Raw genomic sequence first — 18,699 nt, 5'->3', positions numbered from 1 at the left:
ATCCCCCATAGTACAAAAGTTAACCTATTCTATTCTGTGAGGAAACAAATATTCCAAACATAGTCTGGGACAGTTCTGGGATGCGATAGAGCCCAAACTAATACAAACACTTTTTTTCCGCAATGTGGCTGATGGAACAGATCAGAATGTTTAGTTTATCAACATTTTAAACTATTTGGCTAATACATGGCAGTAAGCTATATGTGCGAATATTCCCCAAACTTGAAACTCACGCGCTGCTTATGTATTCTAGTCAGGCCCTTATAAAGTGGATTAATGTTATTTGGCCACTTTAGTTGTGAAACAAATCTTATCAAAACATATAGGCCTATGGGCTAGGCTACATGAGGTGTGCGACTATGATTCAAAAAAGTTTGGGGAAATTGTTTCTTGCCTTACGCTGGGCATCATTCACAAGAGATAATATATAATTCACAAGTGATAGGCTAATATTGTCACACATCAGACTATTCTTGATTTAATATTGTCGTTACATATACCAAATAATATATATGTGACATTTGTTTTGATTTAGAATGGATCATTATCATGCACCTGTCTCGAAACAGAGGCAGGGGAAGAAAATACATGTCACCTAAGCATTTAAATAGCAAATGGAGGACGCTTTTCCCGTGGTTAATTTTCATGACAGCCAGGTAGGCTATACTTCTGTTGTAAAGATAAGCAATGTGCTTAGTATTAGGAAAGTTGAAAAATAAATATAGTAGGCCTAGCCTATAGAAAGCTGGGAATGGGAACCCTCCTATTTTTAATAGAGGCCATCACACTGTTTTCTTGCGCAATTGCATAATGGGCTCTCATGAAGTGTTTGATTAGATTTTCGATTACATTTGCAATAATGTCAGTTGGCAAGTGACTAAATGGTCATATGAAATTTGACTGCCTTCGTGACTCGTGAACGCCGGAGTGGCGGTAATACGGTTACCAAAACAGCCCTCGTCTGACATGAACTGAAAAGAAGAATGACCCAGGGATGTGTTTGGGGACATTTAACAGAATGTGACTGGCAGATCGGGTGCTGTATTTGAATAATCAACCCGGAGGGAATGGCTGCCGTTTTACGGGCTCCCAACCAACTTCGCTGTTTTGTTTGCTTTTTCGCATTGTTTGTACCTTATTTTGTACATAATGTTGCTGCTCCCGTCTCTTATGACCGAAAAGAGCTTCTGGATATCAGAACAGAGATTACTCACCTCGATCTGGACAAAGATTTTTTCTTTAATGAGTCCAACGCAAAGGATATATTGCTTCCCAAAGACCAGGCCCAAATCCCTGTAATTCGCATGAAGAAAAGGTGGAAATACAGGGGGCGGAGATCAGGGTGCCTTGTGAGATTTCGTCGGCAAGTGGGTAAAACGCCTCTACCATCTGTTCTATTGGCCAACGTGCAATCACTGGGAGATAAATTGGATGATCTCCGTTCTATATTATAGTAACCAATAAAGTATTAAACAAATGAAAAAATATTTTAGATTCTTCAAAGTAGCCACCTTTTGCCTTGATGACAGCTTTGCACACTCTTGGTATTCAGTATTCTCTCATTGTTTTCCAACAATCTTAAAGGAGTTCCCACATATGCTGAGCACTTGTTGGCTGCTTTTCCTTCACTATGCTGTACATCTCATCCCAAACCATCTCAATTGTGTTGAGGTCAGGTGATTGTGGAGGCCAGGTCATCTGATACAGCACCCCATCACTCTCCTTCTTTGTCAAACAGACCCTACACAGCCTGGAGATGTGTTGGGTCATTGTACTGTTGAAAAACAAATGATAGTCCCACTAAGCACAATCCAGACAGGATGACGTATCGCTGCAGAATGCTGTGCCTTCAATTCAAAATAAATCACCAACAGTGTCACCAGCAAAGCATGCCCAAACCATCACACCTCTTCCTCCATGCTTCATGGTGGGAACCACACGGAGATCATCCGTTCACCTACTCCGCGTCTCACAGCGGTTGGAACCAAACATCTCAAAATTGGACTCATCAGACCAAACAACAGATTTCCAACGGTCTAATGTCCATTGCTCGTGTTTCTTGGCCCAAGCAAGTCTCTTATTCTTATTGATATCCTTTAGTTGTGGTTTCTTTGCAACAATTTGGAAATGAAGGCTTGATTCACGCAGTATCTTCTGAACAATTGGTGTTGAGATGTGTCTGTTACTTGAACTCTGTGAAGCATTTATTTGGGATGCAATTTCTGAGGCTGGTAACTCTAATGAATGTATCCTCTGCAGCAGAGGTAACTCTGGGTCTTGCTTTCCTGTGGCAGTCCTCATGAGAGCCAGTTTCATCATAGCGTTGATGGTTTTTGCCACTGCACATTAAGAAACTTTCAAAGTCCTTGAGATTTTCCGCATTGACTGACCTTCATGTCTTAAAGTGATGGACTGTTCTTGCTCTTTGCTTATTTGTGCTGTTCTTGCCATAATATGAACTTGTTATTTTACCAAATAGGGATTTCTTCTGTATACCACCCCTACAGTGCCTTGCAGAAGTATTCATTGTTTCCAAAAAAAATTACAATTTTTAAATGGAAAAGTGATGCGTGCATATGTATTCATCCCCTTTGCTATGAAACCCCTAAATAAGATCTGTGGCAACCAATTACCTTCAAGAGTCACATTATTTAACGAATTAAGTCCACCTGTGTGCAATATAAGTGTCATATGATCTGTCACATGATCTCAGTATATCTACACCTGTTCTGAAAGGCCCCAGAGTCTGCAACCCCACAAAGCAAGGGGCGCCACCAAGCAAGACCCCATGAAGACCAAGGAGCTCTCCAAACAGGTCAGGGACAAAGTTGTGGAGAAGTACAGATCAGGGTTGGGTTATAAAGAAATATCTGAAACTTCGAAAATGTCACCACAATAAACCTGCCAAGAGAGGGCCGCCCACCAAAACTCACAGACCAGGCAAGGAGGGCATTAATCAGAGAGGCAACAAAGAGACCAAAGATAACCCTGAAGGAGCTGCAAAGCTCCACAGTGGAGATTGGAGTATCTGTCCATAGGACCACATTAAGCCGTACACTCTACAGACCTGGGCTTTACGGAAGTGTGGCCAGAAAAATGCCATTGCTTAAAGAAAATAAATAAGCAAACACGTTTGGTGTTCGTCAAAAGGAATGTTGGAGACTCCCCAAACATATGGAAGATGGTACTCTGGTCAGATTAGACTAAAATTGAGCTTTTTAGCCATCAAGGAAAACGCTATGTCTGGCGCAAACCTCTCATCACCCCGGGAATAACATCCCCACAGTGAAGCATGGTGGTGGCAGCATCATGCTGTGGGGATGTTTTTCAACGGCAGGGACTGGGAAATTAGTCAGGATCGTGGCAAAGTACAGAGGTCCTTGATGAAATCCTGCTCCAGAACGCTCAGGATCTCAGACTAGGGTGAATGTTCACCTTCTAACAGGACAGCCCGCTTGGACAGACATTTACATTTACACCTGACTTCTGAGTGATTTGACCATACTTGAGTAATTCTTCCAAATATGTCTTCCTACCAGACAAAATAAAATGAGATATTCTTAGTGTAAAGAACTTGCATCATGTTTTATCATTGATAAACAGTTCAATATACACAACAGCATGTATGATGTGTAACTATTTGTCATTTTAAAGTGTTTTTCATGGTTGCAAAGGTGAGTGATGCAAATGCCAACGCAATTCAGGAACGACCCATAAAATAAGATATACTTCATTTTCAATTGTCACGTGGACATTGAAATCTGTATTTTTCCTTCATCCTGAACACACAAGGACACAGACATTCACATGGAGAGGTTGGAGGAGGTGCACCTTTGGCAGCCATTACAACATCAAGTCTTCTTGGGTATGTTGCTACAAGCTTGGCACATCTGTATTTGGGGAGTTTCTCCCTTTCTTCTTTGCAGATCCTCTCAAGCTCTGTCAGATTGGATTGAGGGCGTTGCTGCACAGCTATTTTCAGGTTTCTCCAGAGATGTTCGATCAGGTTCATGTCCCGTCTCTGGCTGAGCCATTCAAGGACATTCAGAGACAACTCCTGTGTTGTCTTGGCTGTGTATTCAGAGTTGTTGTCCTGTTGGAAGGTGAACCTTCACCCCAGAGAATCTTGTTTCTCATGGTCTGGGAGTCCTTTAGGTGCCTTTTGGCAAACTCCAGGTGGGCTGTCATGTGCCTTTTACTGAGGCACATGACAGCAAACTTGGAGAATTATGGAGGCCACTGTATTCTTGGGGACCTTCAACGCTGCATAAATCTTTTTGTACCCTTCCCCAGATGTGTGACTTGAAACAATCCTGTCTCAGAGCTCTAAGGACAATTCCTTTGACCTAATGGTTTGGTTTTTGCTCTAACATGCACTGTCGACTGTGGGACCTTATATAGACAGGTATGTGCTTTTCCAAATCATGTCCAATAAATTGAATTTGCCACAGGTGGACCCCAATCATGTTGTAGAAACATCTCAAGGATGATCAATGGAAACAGGATGCAGTTGAGCTCAATTTAGAATCTCATAGAAAAGGATCTGAATACTTATGTAAATAAGGTATTTCTGTTATTATAAAAAATGTTGCTTTGTCATTATGGGGTTTTGTGTGTAGATTGATGAGGAACATTTATTTATTTATTCCATTTAAGTATAAGGCTGTAAGGTAACTGTCACGTTCTGACCTTAGTTCCTTTGTTATGTCTTTATTTTAGTTTGGTCAGGGTGTGAGTTGGAGTGGGCATTCTATGTTGTTTTTCTATGTTTTGTTCTATGGTTATATTTCTATGTGTTTGGCCTAGTATGGTTCCCAATCAGAGGCAGGTGTCAGTCGTTGTCTCTGATTGGGAGCCATATTTAGGTAGCCTGTTTTCCTTTGTGTTTTGTGGGTGGTTGTTTTCCCGTGTCTGTGTTTTCACCATACGGGACTGTTTCGTTTTTGTTTTGTATCATTCACGTTGTTATTTTTGTATTCTTAGTGTCCAGTTATTAAATTTAATATGGACACTTACCACGCTGCGCTTTGGTCCTCACCTCATTCCAACGACGAGCGTTACAGTAACAAAATGTGGAAAAGGTCAAGGGCTCTGAATACTTGCTGAAGGCATTGTACTGTCCCGCAAATTACCTGAAAGCACATATATTACTAGGAAGTCATGCCTTCTTGGCAGTCTTTCAGCTATGTTTTTGGCAAGATTAAGAATGTGTCACAACAAGGGGTGTGTCACACAGGTTCTTTTAACAGATTATTTCTAATTGTTGAGATTAAAATACAGTATCTTTGACAACAGCAACCTGGCCGAATGGGTTGGGCAAACAAAATATTTGCAGACTTCTTTTGCCAAGAGGGCAATGAAGGTTGGCAAGTAAACAAAAGCATTGAAGGTCATTGTCAGGGGACATCTAATACCATTGAATGAACACCTGCTATAACAAATAAACACCTTTGGCAATAATCTTTTCAGTGGGTAGTTTGAATGCTAAGTATTGTGGTGTGATATTATACAATCAGCTGTGGACACCCCGGCACTGTTTTGATAAAAAAGTTGAGGGATGGGTTTGGAAAAATGTAACCAAGCTCAAATTAATAGACAGAGCTATGGATCATCCATGAGATCACAAGTATAATTTTAACTATGTTTGAGGCTATATATTTATTTTTACAATTACATTGCTTACAAACAATGGCGTAAAACAAGCTTATATGTTGGGCTCTGGTGGGGTAAGACAGTTGAACTAAACTCATGAGGCATTGTCATGACTGTTCTTGGGGGAGTATCATAGTCCCTGGAAGGGACCCTCTCTCCCTTTGGATATGCAGTACTGAGAACAAAGAGAGACTTGGTCAAACTCCTAATCCCCAAAATGGGAGAATTAAAAAAAATATATACTTTTGTGAATGTGGGAATGGTCCGTGGACACGTCAGGGACAGTTATGACGAGTGTGTTTCATTTGGTGATCTCACGAAAGACAGGAAAGACACATAACTGCATCTCTTAAAGTGTACATTTCCCAGTTGTCAGGTTTAAATCTAAATATTGTGAAACGTATATGTTTAAACATAAAACGATTTGTGAAAATATGTAATGTGATGTTAACCTTCTAAATGAGAGTATGGATTTTCATATAAAGATTAACTAGTCAGTGGCCACACCCCCGGGAGCCAGACATCACATTAGTTGTCATAGAACCGCCTTATTTTCCACAGAGTATTAAACCTACTTCCTACAAAATGTACATTAAGTCAGAGAAGGCCGGGACATGAATACAATTCTATAGGCCACAGAGACCATACATCTGTAGTTTTGGCTACACAGCTGGAATGGTTCAACTTTGAGACTATCGATCACTACAGAATAAGAGCAAATCTTAAAGGTACAATTACTAGTCTGCAGCTAGAAATTTCGTAGATTTAGTACGAGAACACCGACAAGCGCCGAAATATCTATTCTATGAGAATATTTCCTAATGGTACTCTGAAGTAGAGGTCGACCGATTAATCGGAATGGCCGATTAATTAGGGCCGATTTCAAGTTTTCATAACAATCGGAAATCGGTATTTTTGGGCGCCGATTTGCAGATTTTTTTTACATTTAATTTACACCTTTATTTAATCTTTATTTAACTAGCCAAGTCAGTTAAGAACACATTCTTATTTTTCAATGACGGCCTAGGAACGTCCTGCCTCGTTTAAGGGCAGACCGACAGATTTTTAACCTTGTCAGCTCGGGGGATCCAATCTTGCAACCTTGCAGTTAACTAGGCCAATGCTCTAACACTTGATTACATTGCACTCCACGAAGAGCCTGCCTGTTACGCAAATGCAGTAAGCTAAGGTAAGTTCCTAGCTAGCATTTAAACTTATCTTATAAAAAACAATCAATCAATGACTGTCATTGCTCCAATGTGTACTTAACCATAAACATCAATGCCTTTCTTAAAATCAATACACAAGTATATATTTTTAAACCTGCATATTTAGCTAAAAAAATCCCAGGTTAGCAGGCAATATTAACCAGGTGAAATTGTGTCATTTCTCTTGCGTTCATTGCACGCAGAGTCAAGGTATATGCAACAGTTTGGGCCGCCTGGCTCTTTGCAAACTAATTTGCCAGAATTTTACGTAATTATGACATAACATTGAAGGTTGTGCAATGTAACAGGAATATTTAGACTCATGGATGCCACCCGTTAGATAAAATACAGAACGGAATAAACGTTTTGTTTTCGAGGAGATAGTTTCCGTATTAGTGAAAGGTATATGGTTTAGAGAGAAATAGTCGTCGACGCGTTATAATTCGTGTAATAACTTGCGGCTGAACTTGAAAGGGGTTCCTTCGTTATTTTACCTTTCTACATCAAATAAGGTCTGTGTTTCGTGCAGGCTTAAACCGCCTCGGCGTTTTGATACCCGTGTAAATCTCACTAGGATAAGGTAACGTTTGTCAACATATTTTCATAAATCCACTCTACAAAAAAAATGGTCTTCGCTTATATTTAGCCAATATTGATCAGAGTTACCTTGTCCTATGGATATCTACACAGTTATAAAATTGGCAAGGTGGTGTAAGCCTACACGAAACACAGACCTTATTTTAAGTGAATCTAAAAATATCCTATGGAATAAATGAAGGAAACGCTTTTCAGATTTTGCTAGAAGGTGTCATGGGAATTATGACTCGCACTTTCTTACCATGCCCATTATTAAAATAGGATTTCCTGCATATAGAAATTACAGTTTTTGTTTTCAACATTCATCACAGGTAACTTAAACTATATTTTTATTCAAACAGTTGAGAGTATTTGTCTCCTAAGCAGACTCTTCAGTATCATTGTCACTTCAGAGCTGTGTGCGTGTGTGTGTGTGTGTGTGTGTGTGTGTGTGTGTGTCTATTTATGTGTTATATTAAGTTAAAATAAAAGTGTTCATTGTTCATTCAGTCTAGTTGCAATTGTCATTATTACAAAAATGTGTGTGTGTGTGTATGATATATATATTTTATAAATCGGCCGATTAATCGGCATCGGCTTTTTTATCTTCCAATAATCGGTATCAGCGTTGACAAATCATAATCGGTCGACCTCTACTCTGAAGTATGCATTCTAACCACCTACAACCACAAAAGACATTGTGACTTCTGGGAAAGTTAACCAGAGACTCTGCTGAACTCTCCAGCAGATGGACCGGATTCCAACAGAAAAGACAACAATGACATACGGGCATAAATATATGCATTGCAAATATTCTCGAAAGGATTAGCATTTCAATTAATATAATTATAGACTGTGTGTAGTGAATCCATTTAGTCATTCCCGCTCTTTCTCAATCCCAACCCATTTCCTTTGTCTACCAAGCTGTCATATCGGCTTAGCCCACTAGGGACTTTTCTATCATTGTTAGTAACCAATATCTACTGTTTGTTTGTCATGTATTTCTGTGATTATTTAGGTTAGTTAGTAAATCAATTATTAATACAATTTGTATATTGCTGATTCATTATGGAAAGTAGGGTTCGTGCAGATATCCAAGTGTTTGCGACATTCAATAATGAGAACTGATGAGGTATTAATATTTCATTTATATAAGACTAATCGATCATATATTAAAATATCTGAAGAGTTATTTTCTGAAAATTATAACTCTGTAAATCTTAACATTTTCCGTGGTGCCCTGACTTCCGAGTTAACTTATGTTTACATGGTTAGTTTCATCACGTAATATTTCAACCTAGAGAACTGATTTGATATAAATAAGTCTTCACATTTAATGATAGTCAAGACATGACACTGTATATTCTTTAAGGAATCAATGGGTATATATTACACATTTTCAACATGGCTCTACCAATCACAGAGTTCCCTTTTAAAGGTGATAAGTAATTGAGTAAAAGATTTATATCAATAATTGCTACACAAATATGACTTTCTTGACAAAGTAGAAACAAATCCTGATGTAGCTATGCTCAGTGTAATGTAAAGCATGCCAGTAACTGGAGGGTTGTCAGTTCAAATCACTTACACTGAACCCAAACCGGCATCGAGCACCATCGTGCATACATTTATTTTGTTCCCCTACACCAAACGCGAACACGACACGCCGGTTAAAATTGTAAAACAAACTCTGAACCAATTACATTAATTTGGGACCAGGTCGACAAGCATTAAACATTTATGGCAATTTAACTAGTTCGCTTGCACTTGCTAGCTAATTTGTCCTATTTAGCTAGCTTGCTGTTGCTAGCTAATTTGTTCTGGGATATAAACACTGAGTTGTTATTTTACCTGAAATGTACAAGGACCTCTACTCCGACAATTAATCCACACATAAACCGGTCAGCCGAATCGTTTCCAGTCATCTCTCCTCCTTCCAGGCTTTTTCTTCTCTTGACTTTATATTGCGATTGGCAACTTTCATAAATTAGGTGCATTACCGCCACTGACCCCGTTTGTCTCATTGCACTGCTCATTGCAAGCCAGGTATCTACGTTCTTTATCTACGTTCTTCCTCACAAATATCATAATACATTTGCTAGAATGTTACATCTTCATCCCATAATATTGAAGGCAGTGCGATGTTTCATCTGATTATCTTTAGACATACAGCCAGTAGCCACCCAAACCCATCTGAAATCTGAAAATGATCAATCAAATCGGCAGATATGCACATGCGAACATGCATTCACAATCAGTGCACAAATGTAGCCTGTCATTTTGATACATTTTCTAAACGTGAGAAACAAACTGTTATATACCTGCATTTGGAGCTGTAAGTCAAAAAATGTACGGAAATTATATCACCACCGAAAATGGCACTTTTCCAAATACTTCCAACAAACCATGTACTGAATAGAGGCATGGTGACGACCTTACGAAATGTTCGGATACGGTCTCTTTTCAGATATTTTCTTTTGCCCGGCATATGATGTCAAAATTGGAAAGCTGTTCTGACTTTGTAGCTGTGCTATCTAGTGGAAATCGCTCTCATTTCCAATTTCCTGGTTGCTAAAATTGAGAGAACAAGCACTGCATAGTGTAGGGAAAAATATCATTTTTACAGCTGTTTAAAGCTGGTGGATCAACACCGAAAGTAAAAGGCTGAAGCGTGTATGTAGAATAGCAACCAGCGATTTCCACTCGATAACACAGCCACAGCTTTCCCATTTTGACAAATCAATAGACGAATATCACAGCCAATCACACCACTGGCGGTAAAATGCTTAACATCCCGCTCGGTCGCGTGTGCAAGCGTAGCAAGAAAAAATCACACAAACGTGACCCAATGGGATTCATTGTTTACCTAGCTAGCTATCTAGCTACATTTCTTAACAAAAGACTAATCTTAGTGTGCCAGAGTGCAGAATAACTGATTAATTTTTGAACGCTCAACACCGGTTGAATATGTCCCGTGTCAGTAAATGTCAGCAACAAAACGTAATTCAATTGTTGCCAGCAGCACTGTTACAGTCACCAACGTTCTGGATAAAATTATAACTGCCTAACCAGGTCTGCTAATGGGAGTGAGTAAAATGGTCAGAGTGGGGTGTTCTCTCATTATGTGTCTGGAAGAAGCTAGCCAATGTTAGCCAGATAGACTGGGAGCGTGACTGTCGTTGTGAGGTCAGAGCTTTCGGAACAGCCCTACTTATTTGCCAGAGCGTCCAGTGTGCGCTCTGAACGCGAAACGCTCTGAATTTACGAAAGGACAATCTGACAGCACAGTTGCAGTCACCAACGCTCTGGATAACAATCAGCCTAACCAGCTCTGCTAGGGCGAATAGTGTTCAGTGAGCTGCTCTCTCTCTTAGATGTCTGGAAGTAGCTGGCAAGTTAGTACAGAACGCACAGATCAACCCTTAAAGCAGTCCTTCTCAAATAGTGCTGGCCTACCTGAGTGACATATTTGGAAAGCTAAATTAACTAAATCTACAGCTTCAAGGTGAAGATAAACACCCCCCTCAGGTCACAGACAAGATCAGCTCTTTCACTCGAAAGCTTGCAATGTGGGGCAGGCGACTTGATGAATGAAATACTGATTCATTCGAGAACCTGCATGAATTTGTTGAGACTACTGACTATGATGCCACCTCAGTGATTCCATATATTAAGGAGCATATTTCATCACTGATGGGATTCTTTAAAAAGTACTTCCCTGAAAACAGTTCCCAATATGACTGGGTGAGAGATCCTTTCAATGCACCAGCTCCAACTGGTTTCAGCTCTGCAGAGGAGGACCAGTTCATTGATATGACGTCTGACTCCACATTGAGACTGAGGTTCATATCACAGACACTGAGTGAATTCTGGCTGAGTGTAGAGAGGCAGTATCCACTCTTATGGCAGAGGGCCATGGACATTCTTCTTCCTTTTGGAACATCTTATCTTTGTGAGACTGGCTTCTCTGCTGTTGCTGCACTGAAGACCAAGTACAGGTCCCAGCTAAACATTGAGCAGGAGCTGAGAGTTGCAGTATCATGCTTCAAACCCCGCTTCGAAAAGCTGTGCTCTGCAAAACGTGCTCATTGTAGCCATTAATCCTGACTGCCTCATTTTGATTTTAAAAAATCAGCACAAATTGTTTTATTCATTTTTGTTTTATAGGTCAAAGTGTTTCATATCTTGTGCTCCTGAGTTAATGTTGCTGATCAATTTGAATGTATTATTATTTATTGATTATATTTAAATGTATTTTTCAGTATCAAATGGTCAAAAAATGTTTACAGTTTAAATAAGGATTATTTTTTTTTTTTTTTTTATTTCAGGCAAATTGATGCACTTTAAGTCTTTTCTGTTACAGACTAAAAAACAATGTTAATAAAGTTATTCTTTGTTGTAATTACATTAAAGAAAAGAAAAAAAGAAAAAAATATAGATCAACTTGATCTATCTTTTTTTCTTTTTTTCTTTTCTTTAATGTTAATAAGGATACAATGTTATGCAGAGGTGTACTTATAACAATTTTATAGATAAATGATACTATTTACAGTCGCGGCGGAGAGTTGGGAGGCACGAAATGTTTACTTCTTCCTAGGGGGGGCGTGATAGAAAATAATTGAGAAGCACTGCCTTAAAGAGATGGGTGGGGCGAAGGCTTAAGAGGGTGTGAACAATAGTAGTACCAAAACATTGAAAGACGGGTTTCTCAAAAGTGAGTTTACAAGTTGATCAACTTTCAAAGCATAATTACTTTCCCATTGTTGTCTCAGTGTATGATATTCAATTTTGTAGCTCTGAGTCTCTACTTTTATCCAATGTAAAAAAAAACTGAAATTCAAATGTTGCTACAGAAGACCGAATCCAGGTGATGACTCACTACTTGTTGTTCAATAATTTCATCTAACTGCTCGCTCGCTGTCTGCGTAGCCAGGCGCTAAAATAGTTATATGCTTGAAGTGCTGCAAGTTCCACCTTTCCCATCTCCTCATTGGTTTTTAGGAGCAAAATATCCACTTGGGTGATTAAAAATTAACCTTAAAGTTGGTTGCCAACCGCCATATAAAGTCCACAGAAGAAGACTGAAGGAGGAACGGCTACTAGAAACTAACTAGGTTTCTCCTTTTATCTGTTGATTAATTGTCGGAGTAGAGAAGAGACAATTTTGTATGACTCAAAATGTGTAAAAATTCTACAAAAGATCCTGCATTTCAGATCAAATAACGACCCCATTTTTATATCCCAGGACAAATTAGCTAACAGCAGCACGCTAGCTAGCTGAATGTCCATGAATGTTTCATGTGTTTCGACCTGTCCCCAAATTAATATAGTTGGATCAGAGTAGAGGTCAACCGATTAATTAGGGCGGATTTCAAGTTTTCATAACAATCGGAAATCGGTATTTTTGGACACCAATTAGGCCGATTTAAAAAATATATATTTTAAAAAATGTACACCTTTATTTAACTAGGCAAGTCAGCTAAGAAAACATTCTTATTTTCAATGACAGCCTAGGAACGGTGGGTTAACTGCCTTGTTCAGGGGCAGAATGACAGAAGGTTCAAGGTTCTTGCAACCTTACGGTTAACTAGTCCAACGCTCTAACCACCTGCCTCTCATTGCACTCCACGAGGAGCCTGCCTGTTACGCGAATGCAGTAAAAAGCCAAGGTAAGTTGCTAGCTAGCATTAAACTTATCTTATTAAAAACAATCAATCATAATCACTAGTTAACTACACATGGTTGATGATATTACTAGTTTATCTAGCGTGTCCTGCGTTGCATATAATTGATGCGGTGCGCATTTGCGAAAAAGGACTGTCGTTACTCCAACGTGTACCTAACCATAAACACCAATGCCTTTCTTAAAATCAATACACAAGTATATATTTTTAAACCTGCATATTTAGTTAATATTGCATGCTAACATGAATTTCTTTGTGTCACTTCTCTTGCAACAGAGTCAGGGTATATGCAGCAGTTTGGGCCGCCTGGCTCGTTGCGAACTGTGTGAAGACTATTTCTTCCTAACAAAGACAGCCAACTTCGCCAAACAGGGGATGTTTTAACAAAAGCGCATTTGCGAAAAAAGCACAATCGTTGCACGATTGTACCTAACCATAAACATCAATGCCTTTCTTAAAATCAATACACAGAAGTATATATTTTTAAACCTGCATATTTAGCTAAAAGAAATCCAGGTTAGGAGGCAATAGTAACCAGGTGAAATTGTGTCACTTCTCTTGCGTTCATTGCACGCAGAGTCGGGGTATATGCAACAGTTTGGGCCACCTGGCTCGTTGCAAACTAATTTGCAAGAATTTTATGTAATTATGACATAACATTGAAGGTTGTGCAATGTAACAGGAATATTTAGACTTATGGATGCCACCCGTTAGATAAAATACGGAACGGTTCCGTATTTCACTGAAAGAATAAATGTTTTGTTTTCGAGATGATAGTTTCCAGATTCAACCATATTAATGACCTAAAGCTTGTATTTCTGTGTGTTATTATGTTATAATTAAGTCTATGATTTGATAGAGCAGTCTGACTGAGCGATGGTAGGCACCAGCAGGCTCGTAAGCATTCATTCAAACAGCAATTTTGTGTGTTTTGCCAGCAGCTCTTCACAATGCCTCAAGCATTGCGCTGTTTATGACTTCAAGCCTATCAACTCCCAAGATTAGGCTGGTGTAACTGATGTGAAATGGCTAGCTAGTTAGCGGGGTGCGCGCTAATAGCATTTCAAACGTCACTCGCTCTGAGACTTGGAGTAGTTGTTCCCCTTGCTCTGCATGGGTAACGCTGCTTTGAGGGTGGCTGTTGTCGATGTGTTCCTGGTTCAAGCCCAGGTAGGAGCGAGGAGAGGGACGGAAGCTATACTCTTACACTGGCAATACTAAAGTGCCTATAAGAACATCCAATAGTCAAAGGTATATGAAATAAAATCGTATAGAGAGAAATAGTCCAATAATTCCTGTAATAACTACAACCTAAAACTTCTTACCTGGGAATATTGAAGACTCATGTAAAAAGAACCACCAGCTTTCATATGTTCTCATGTTCTGAGCAAGGAACTTAAACATTAGCTTTTTTTACATGGCACATATTGCACTTTTACTTTCTTATCCAACACTTTGTTTTTGCATTATTTAAACCAAATTGAACATGTTTAATTATTTATTTGAGGCTAAATTGATTTTATTGATGTATTATATTAAGTTAAAATAAGTGTTCATTCAGTATTGTTGTAATTGTCATTATTACAAATAAATGTAAAATATAGTCCGATTACTCGGTATCGGCTTTTTTTGGTCCTCCAATAATCGGTATCGGTATCGGCTTTGAAAAATCATAATCGGTTGACCTCTAGTTCAGAGTTAGTTTATATATTTCAACCTGCGGGTCCTGATCGCATCTTTTGTGGATGGACAAAATCAACCCACTATCATTCCACTATTAGCACCAGATATGTTATGGAGATACTTCTGAAATTACAATGCAAAACACCCCCCAAAATCTATGCATAGCACCTTTAAATTAAATAAATTCATAATGTATTATTCTTCAACTGTTCCTCACATTGCCGTAAATCCTCTTTTTGCCTGCATCGTGCTGCGCTGAGAGCACTATAAGCAACAAACACAATGGCAAGTTACTTTTGCTTCTAATAATGCAAAGGAAATCAAGTGAGTTCGGATATCAAAGTCAAATGATGCGGAGATTTTATGGTAGAATGTCGGGTACATTTATTTTGCATCGGGACATTGAGGAAACTTTAAAACCACCTCTAATATATGCCCATTAAATGTCAGCAATGCCTTCATGTGAACTGAGACATAGAGATTGATGCTGTTTGCTAGCTAGTGCAGTATTTCGAAATCGTTTTTTGTACCAGGCAACAGCGAGCAGCGGTCTTTCATCATTGCACTAAAACTAGCACTGTAGCAGTTACATTAAAACTAGCATTGACAAAATTACTGTCTATAATCCTCATCTCAGGGTCCAGTCAGCATCATCCCAGGGACTGCGTGGGCTGAGAAACACTGAGCTAGAGTTCAATCAGAGAGACAACCGATGATAGCATGTGGCACTGAAACATTTGCTCTACCTTAAGGCTGGTTTACAGTTGGCCTATCGACATGTCTGTAGACAGTTGTCACGGTGACATCATGAACATTCTATTGTTGTCCGACTTGTCGTTGTCATTATGAAAAAGTATAAACACAAAACGACAGCCTCTGAATGGCATCAGCAGCCCAGAGCTTCAAATGGCATGCTTGCTCTATTTTAACACCAATAAACCCATATGTTTAAAATTGTATTTAGTAAATGTCAACCTATACCAGCTAGCAAGGCAACTGAAAGCAACTTTCTAAACAATGTTTTGGTTTCTTTCAATCCTTAATATTGCTGGACCCCAATTGGGATCCATAATAAAATACAAAACATGTCATCTAGCTAAAATTAGCTGGCTAGCCAGTTCAAATGATGACCTAAGTATAGCTGACAACGTCTTCATTTTACAGGAAAATTATTAACATTTACAAAGTAATGGCGAGCATACAGAAAATAGCTTATGGTTGTGAGTGTGACTAAATAAAAGTAGGTCATTCTATCCGCCCAGTAACCTCGACAAGGAAACCAGAAGTCGCAGCAACGGTCCACAGTCATTCCACCGGAGTATAAATTAAATATAGTTTTGATCAGTGTCACATTCTAACTATCTACAGACCAAGTATAAACTGGCCTTTTACCCAATCCTTGCATTGTCTACACCTTGTCATAATGGATTTTTGCCAAATAAGATAAAACAATGACTATTACGAAGCATTCTGCCAATTCAGAACAACATTCTCTTACTGAAGCAAATTTTGACTCAATCTTAATTGTTTTCTTACAGGAGTTTTATAATGATTAAACACATTTATGTTCCAAAACATTTCATTCAAAGTCAAACACAGATTTTCTTGAGTGATATTGTTGCAATATAAATGTAATCGAACTGTGTGAGCTATTTTAGGGTGACTATTCATACATGAAGTAAACTATGACACTGTAGGCATAGTTTACTTCACAGGACATTCCATAGAGCTCGTATTAAAAATATGATACAGTCGCATAACTCCACCCAAGGTAAGAAAACAATTACGACTAGATCTTCATTTTGAGAAACTATCCCTTAAATTAAAGGGAATTGTTTGTTTTGCTAAGTGGGTTGAAATCAGTTATTAGAGATGGTAAACTTACCAGAAACAGCATTGGTCACCCTACCTGTTGAGATACCAAAGATAAAATGTTCACGAAAGGGAAATTAATATGGGAAAAGAAGTTGGTTTTATAGCCTTATAGACTAAATAGAAGTGGGGACAAAGGTAAACGTGTGCAATTCAACACCAGCTTATCTCATCGGCTTCATACTGAGAAGAGACGATACTTACTCATCATCAACAAAAGCAGCACCAAAAGCATGGTTTGATTCCCCATTGTCACTAGCTCAATGGCCAAGATAATTCAAATCTATGAGAAAAGATGATCATAATCATCATTACCACAATCGTCAGAAACCATTAATATTATTATCCCATCCTTAAAATGTATTTCATGCACCTTTTACATGTTGTATTAATGAGCTCACCGGTTTCTCTGGATTCACCCTCATGTATGTGGTACAATTGGACACTAGGCTTATATACTGTTCATTTCTGTGGTGGAATGCACCTGGATCGAAAACTCTGCAAACCGGTTGTCTCAACAGTTACAATAATTCATTGACTATTTCTGTGAAACACTCGCGTGACAAAGGCAAAAACAAATTGCTTCCTCATATGTGTACTGTATGAGAACAACGGCTTTCTTGTAAGATTGAAAAAATATTCTATGGGGTTAGATTTGTTTCTTTATTATGTAAGAATGTCTATTGAACATAACTCAAAGAAAACTATGATCTGTGAATATATACAAATATTTCACAAAGTAAACCATAATCCGTGAATACAGTATGTAAAAATAAATCACATATAAATCCATAATCTGTAAATATATTCAACATAGCTCACAAATAAAATTACAATTTGAATAAATGTAAAACGATTTGTGAGCAAATATTCAGAAATCCCTAACATTTACAACTGTGGAATGTGAATTTGCTTATTCAAAAAGTGCTTGTGGATCTGTATTCCGTGCTTACAGAATTTTCGGACACATTTTCCACCTGACGTATTTCTATCCACAAATATGTGGTTTAAGATGAGTAGTCTATGTCCATTCATTGAGATAATCTTTGTGTCACATTACTTTCTAACGCTGGTTTTTAGGGGCAGTGTAACGTGTGCGCTGGGAGTCGGGAAGCAAGTTCAAGGAGTGAATCGTTTAATAAATTAATTAATTAAAACAAGAAACACGAACAACGCACAGACATGAAATAGAAACAATGACGACTGGGGAAGAAACCAAAGGGAGTGACAAATAAAGGGCAGGTAATCAATGAGGTGATGGAGTTCAGGTGAGTGTCATTATGTGCAGATGCGCGTAACAGGTATGCGCCATAACGAGCAGCCTGGTGATCTAGAGGCCAGAGAGGGAGCACTCGTGACAGTACCCCCTCCGCGATGCACGGCTCCAGCCGCAGCACGCCGACCAAGATCTCGGGGATCAGGAGCGGACTGGCCACCTCTGCTAAGGCGCGGAAACCTGTCGATCCGGCTGAGACGCGGAAGCATGACGACCTGTCGATCCGGCTGAGGCGCGGAAGCATGACGAATTAGAGCGCCGGAGAGCGAGCATTCGTGACAGTACCCTCTCCCCAGCACGTTCGGCTCCAGCCGCAGGACGCCAACCACAGGGACTGTAGTGATAGTGTTGGTACTGTTAATAATGTCACTCATCAGCATCGCTTCACGTCTCTCCTCTTTACCATTAGCAAGCTTGTGGAATGTCATTCCCCTGAAAGTCAGCCTATGTGCATGGCACCCTAAGGCAATTCCACCCCGCTTGCCTATTAACCTATGAGTTCACTCATGCTATAATCACTTCCCTTTCTTTCAAACAATGGACATACATCTACGGGAGTATTTATACTGTATGTCAACTCACCCCTTGTGTCTCTCCCCTGCTGTTTTGCGTCCTCAGTCTATCAACAACCTTCCACCTCCCCACCACCACCAACTGATGGGTAACCTGTTATCAGCATCTGGTCTCCGAGGCGCATTTGTTAATTGTGGTGGGAAATTATATCTCACGTGCCGCTTCAGAATCAGAA

At 39.2% G+C, this 18,699-nt stretch overlaps 1 protein-coding gene across 1 annotated transcript in view; it reads right to left on the bottom strand.

Annotated features, from left to right (window-relative positions):
- LOC129854637 (alpha-tectorin-like) overlaps positions 1-16,960 on the bottom strand; it is a 52,416-nt gene extending 35,456 nt beyond the window's left edge. Inside the window, exons 1-2 of the mRNA XM_055921894.1 lie at positions 16,880-16,960; positions 16,689-16,712 (exon numbers count right to left, since the gene is read on the bottom strand). Of these exons, the coding sequence (XP_055777869.1) occupies positions 16,689-16,712; positions 16,880-16,925 (70 nt within the window). The 5' untranslated portion in view covers positions 16,926-16,960. The remainder of the gene's footprint in view (positions 1-16,688; positions 16,713-16,879) is intronic.
- Between the last annotated feature and the right edge of the window lie 1,739 nt (positions 16,961-18,699).

The sequence above is a fragment of the Salvelinus fontinalis genome, chromosome 1, assembly GCF_029448725.1.
Source record: "Salvelinus fontinalis isolate EN_2023a chromosome 1, ASM2944872v1, whole genome shotgun sequence".
Lineage (NCBI taxonomy): Eukaryota > Metazoa > Chordata > Actinopteri > Salmoniformes > Salmonidae > Salvelinus > Salvelinus fontinalis.
This window is presented reverse-complemented; position numbering and strand designations above follow the sequence as displayed.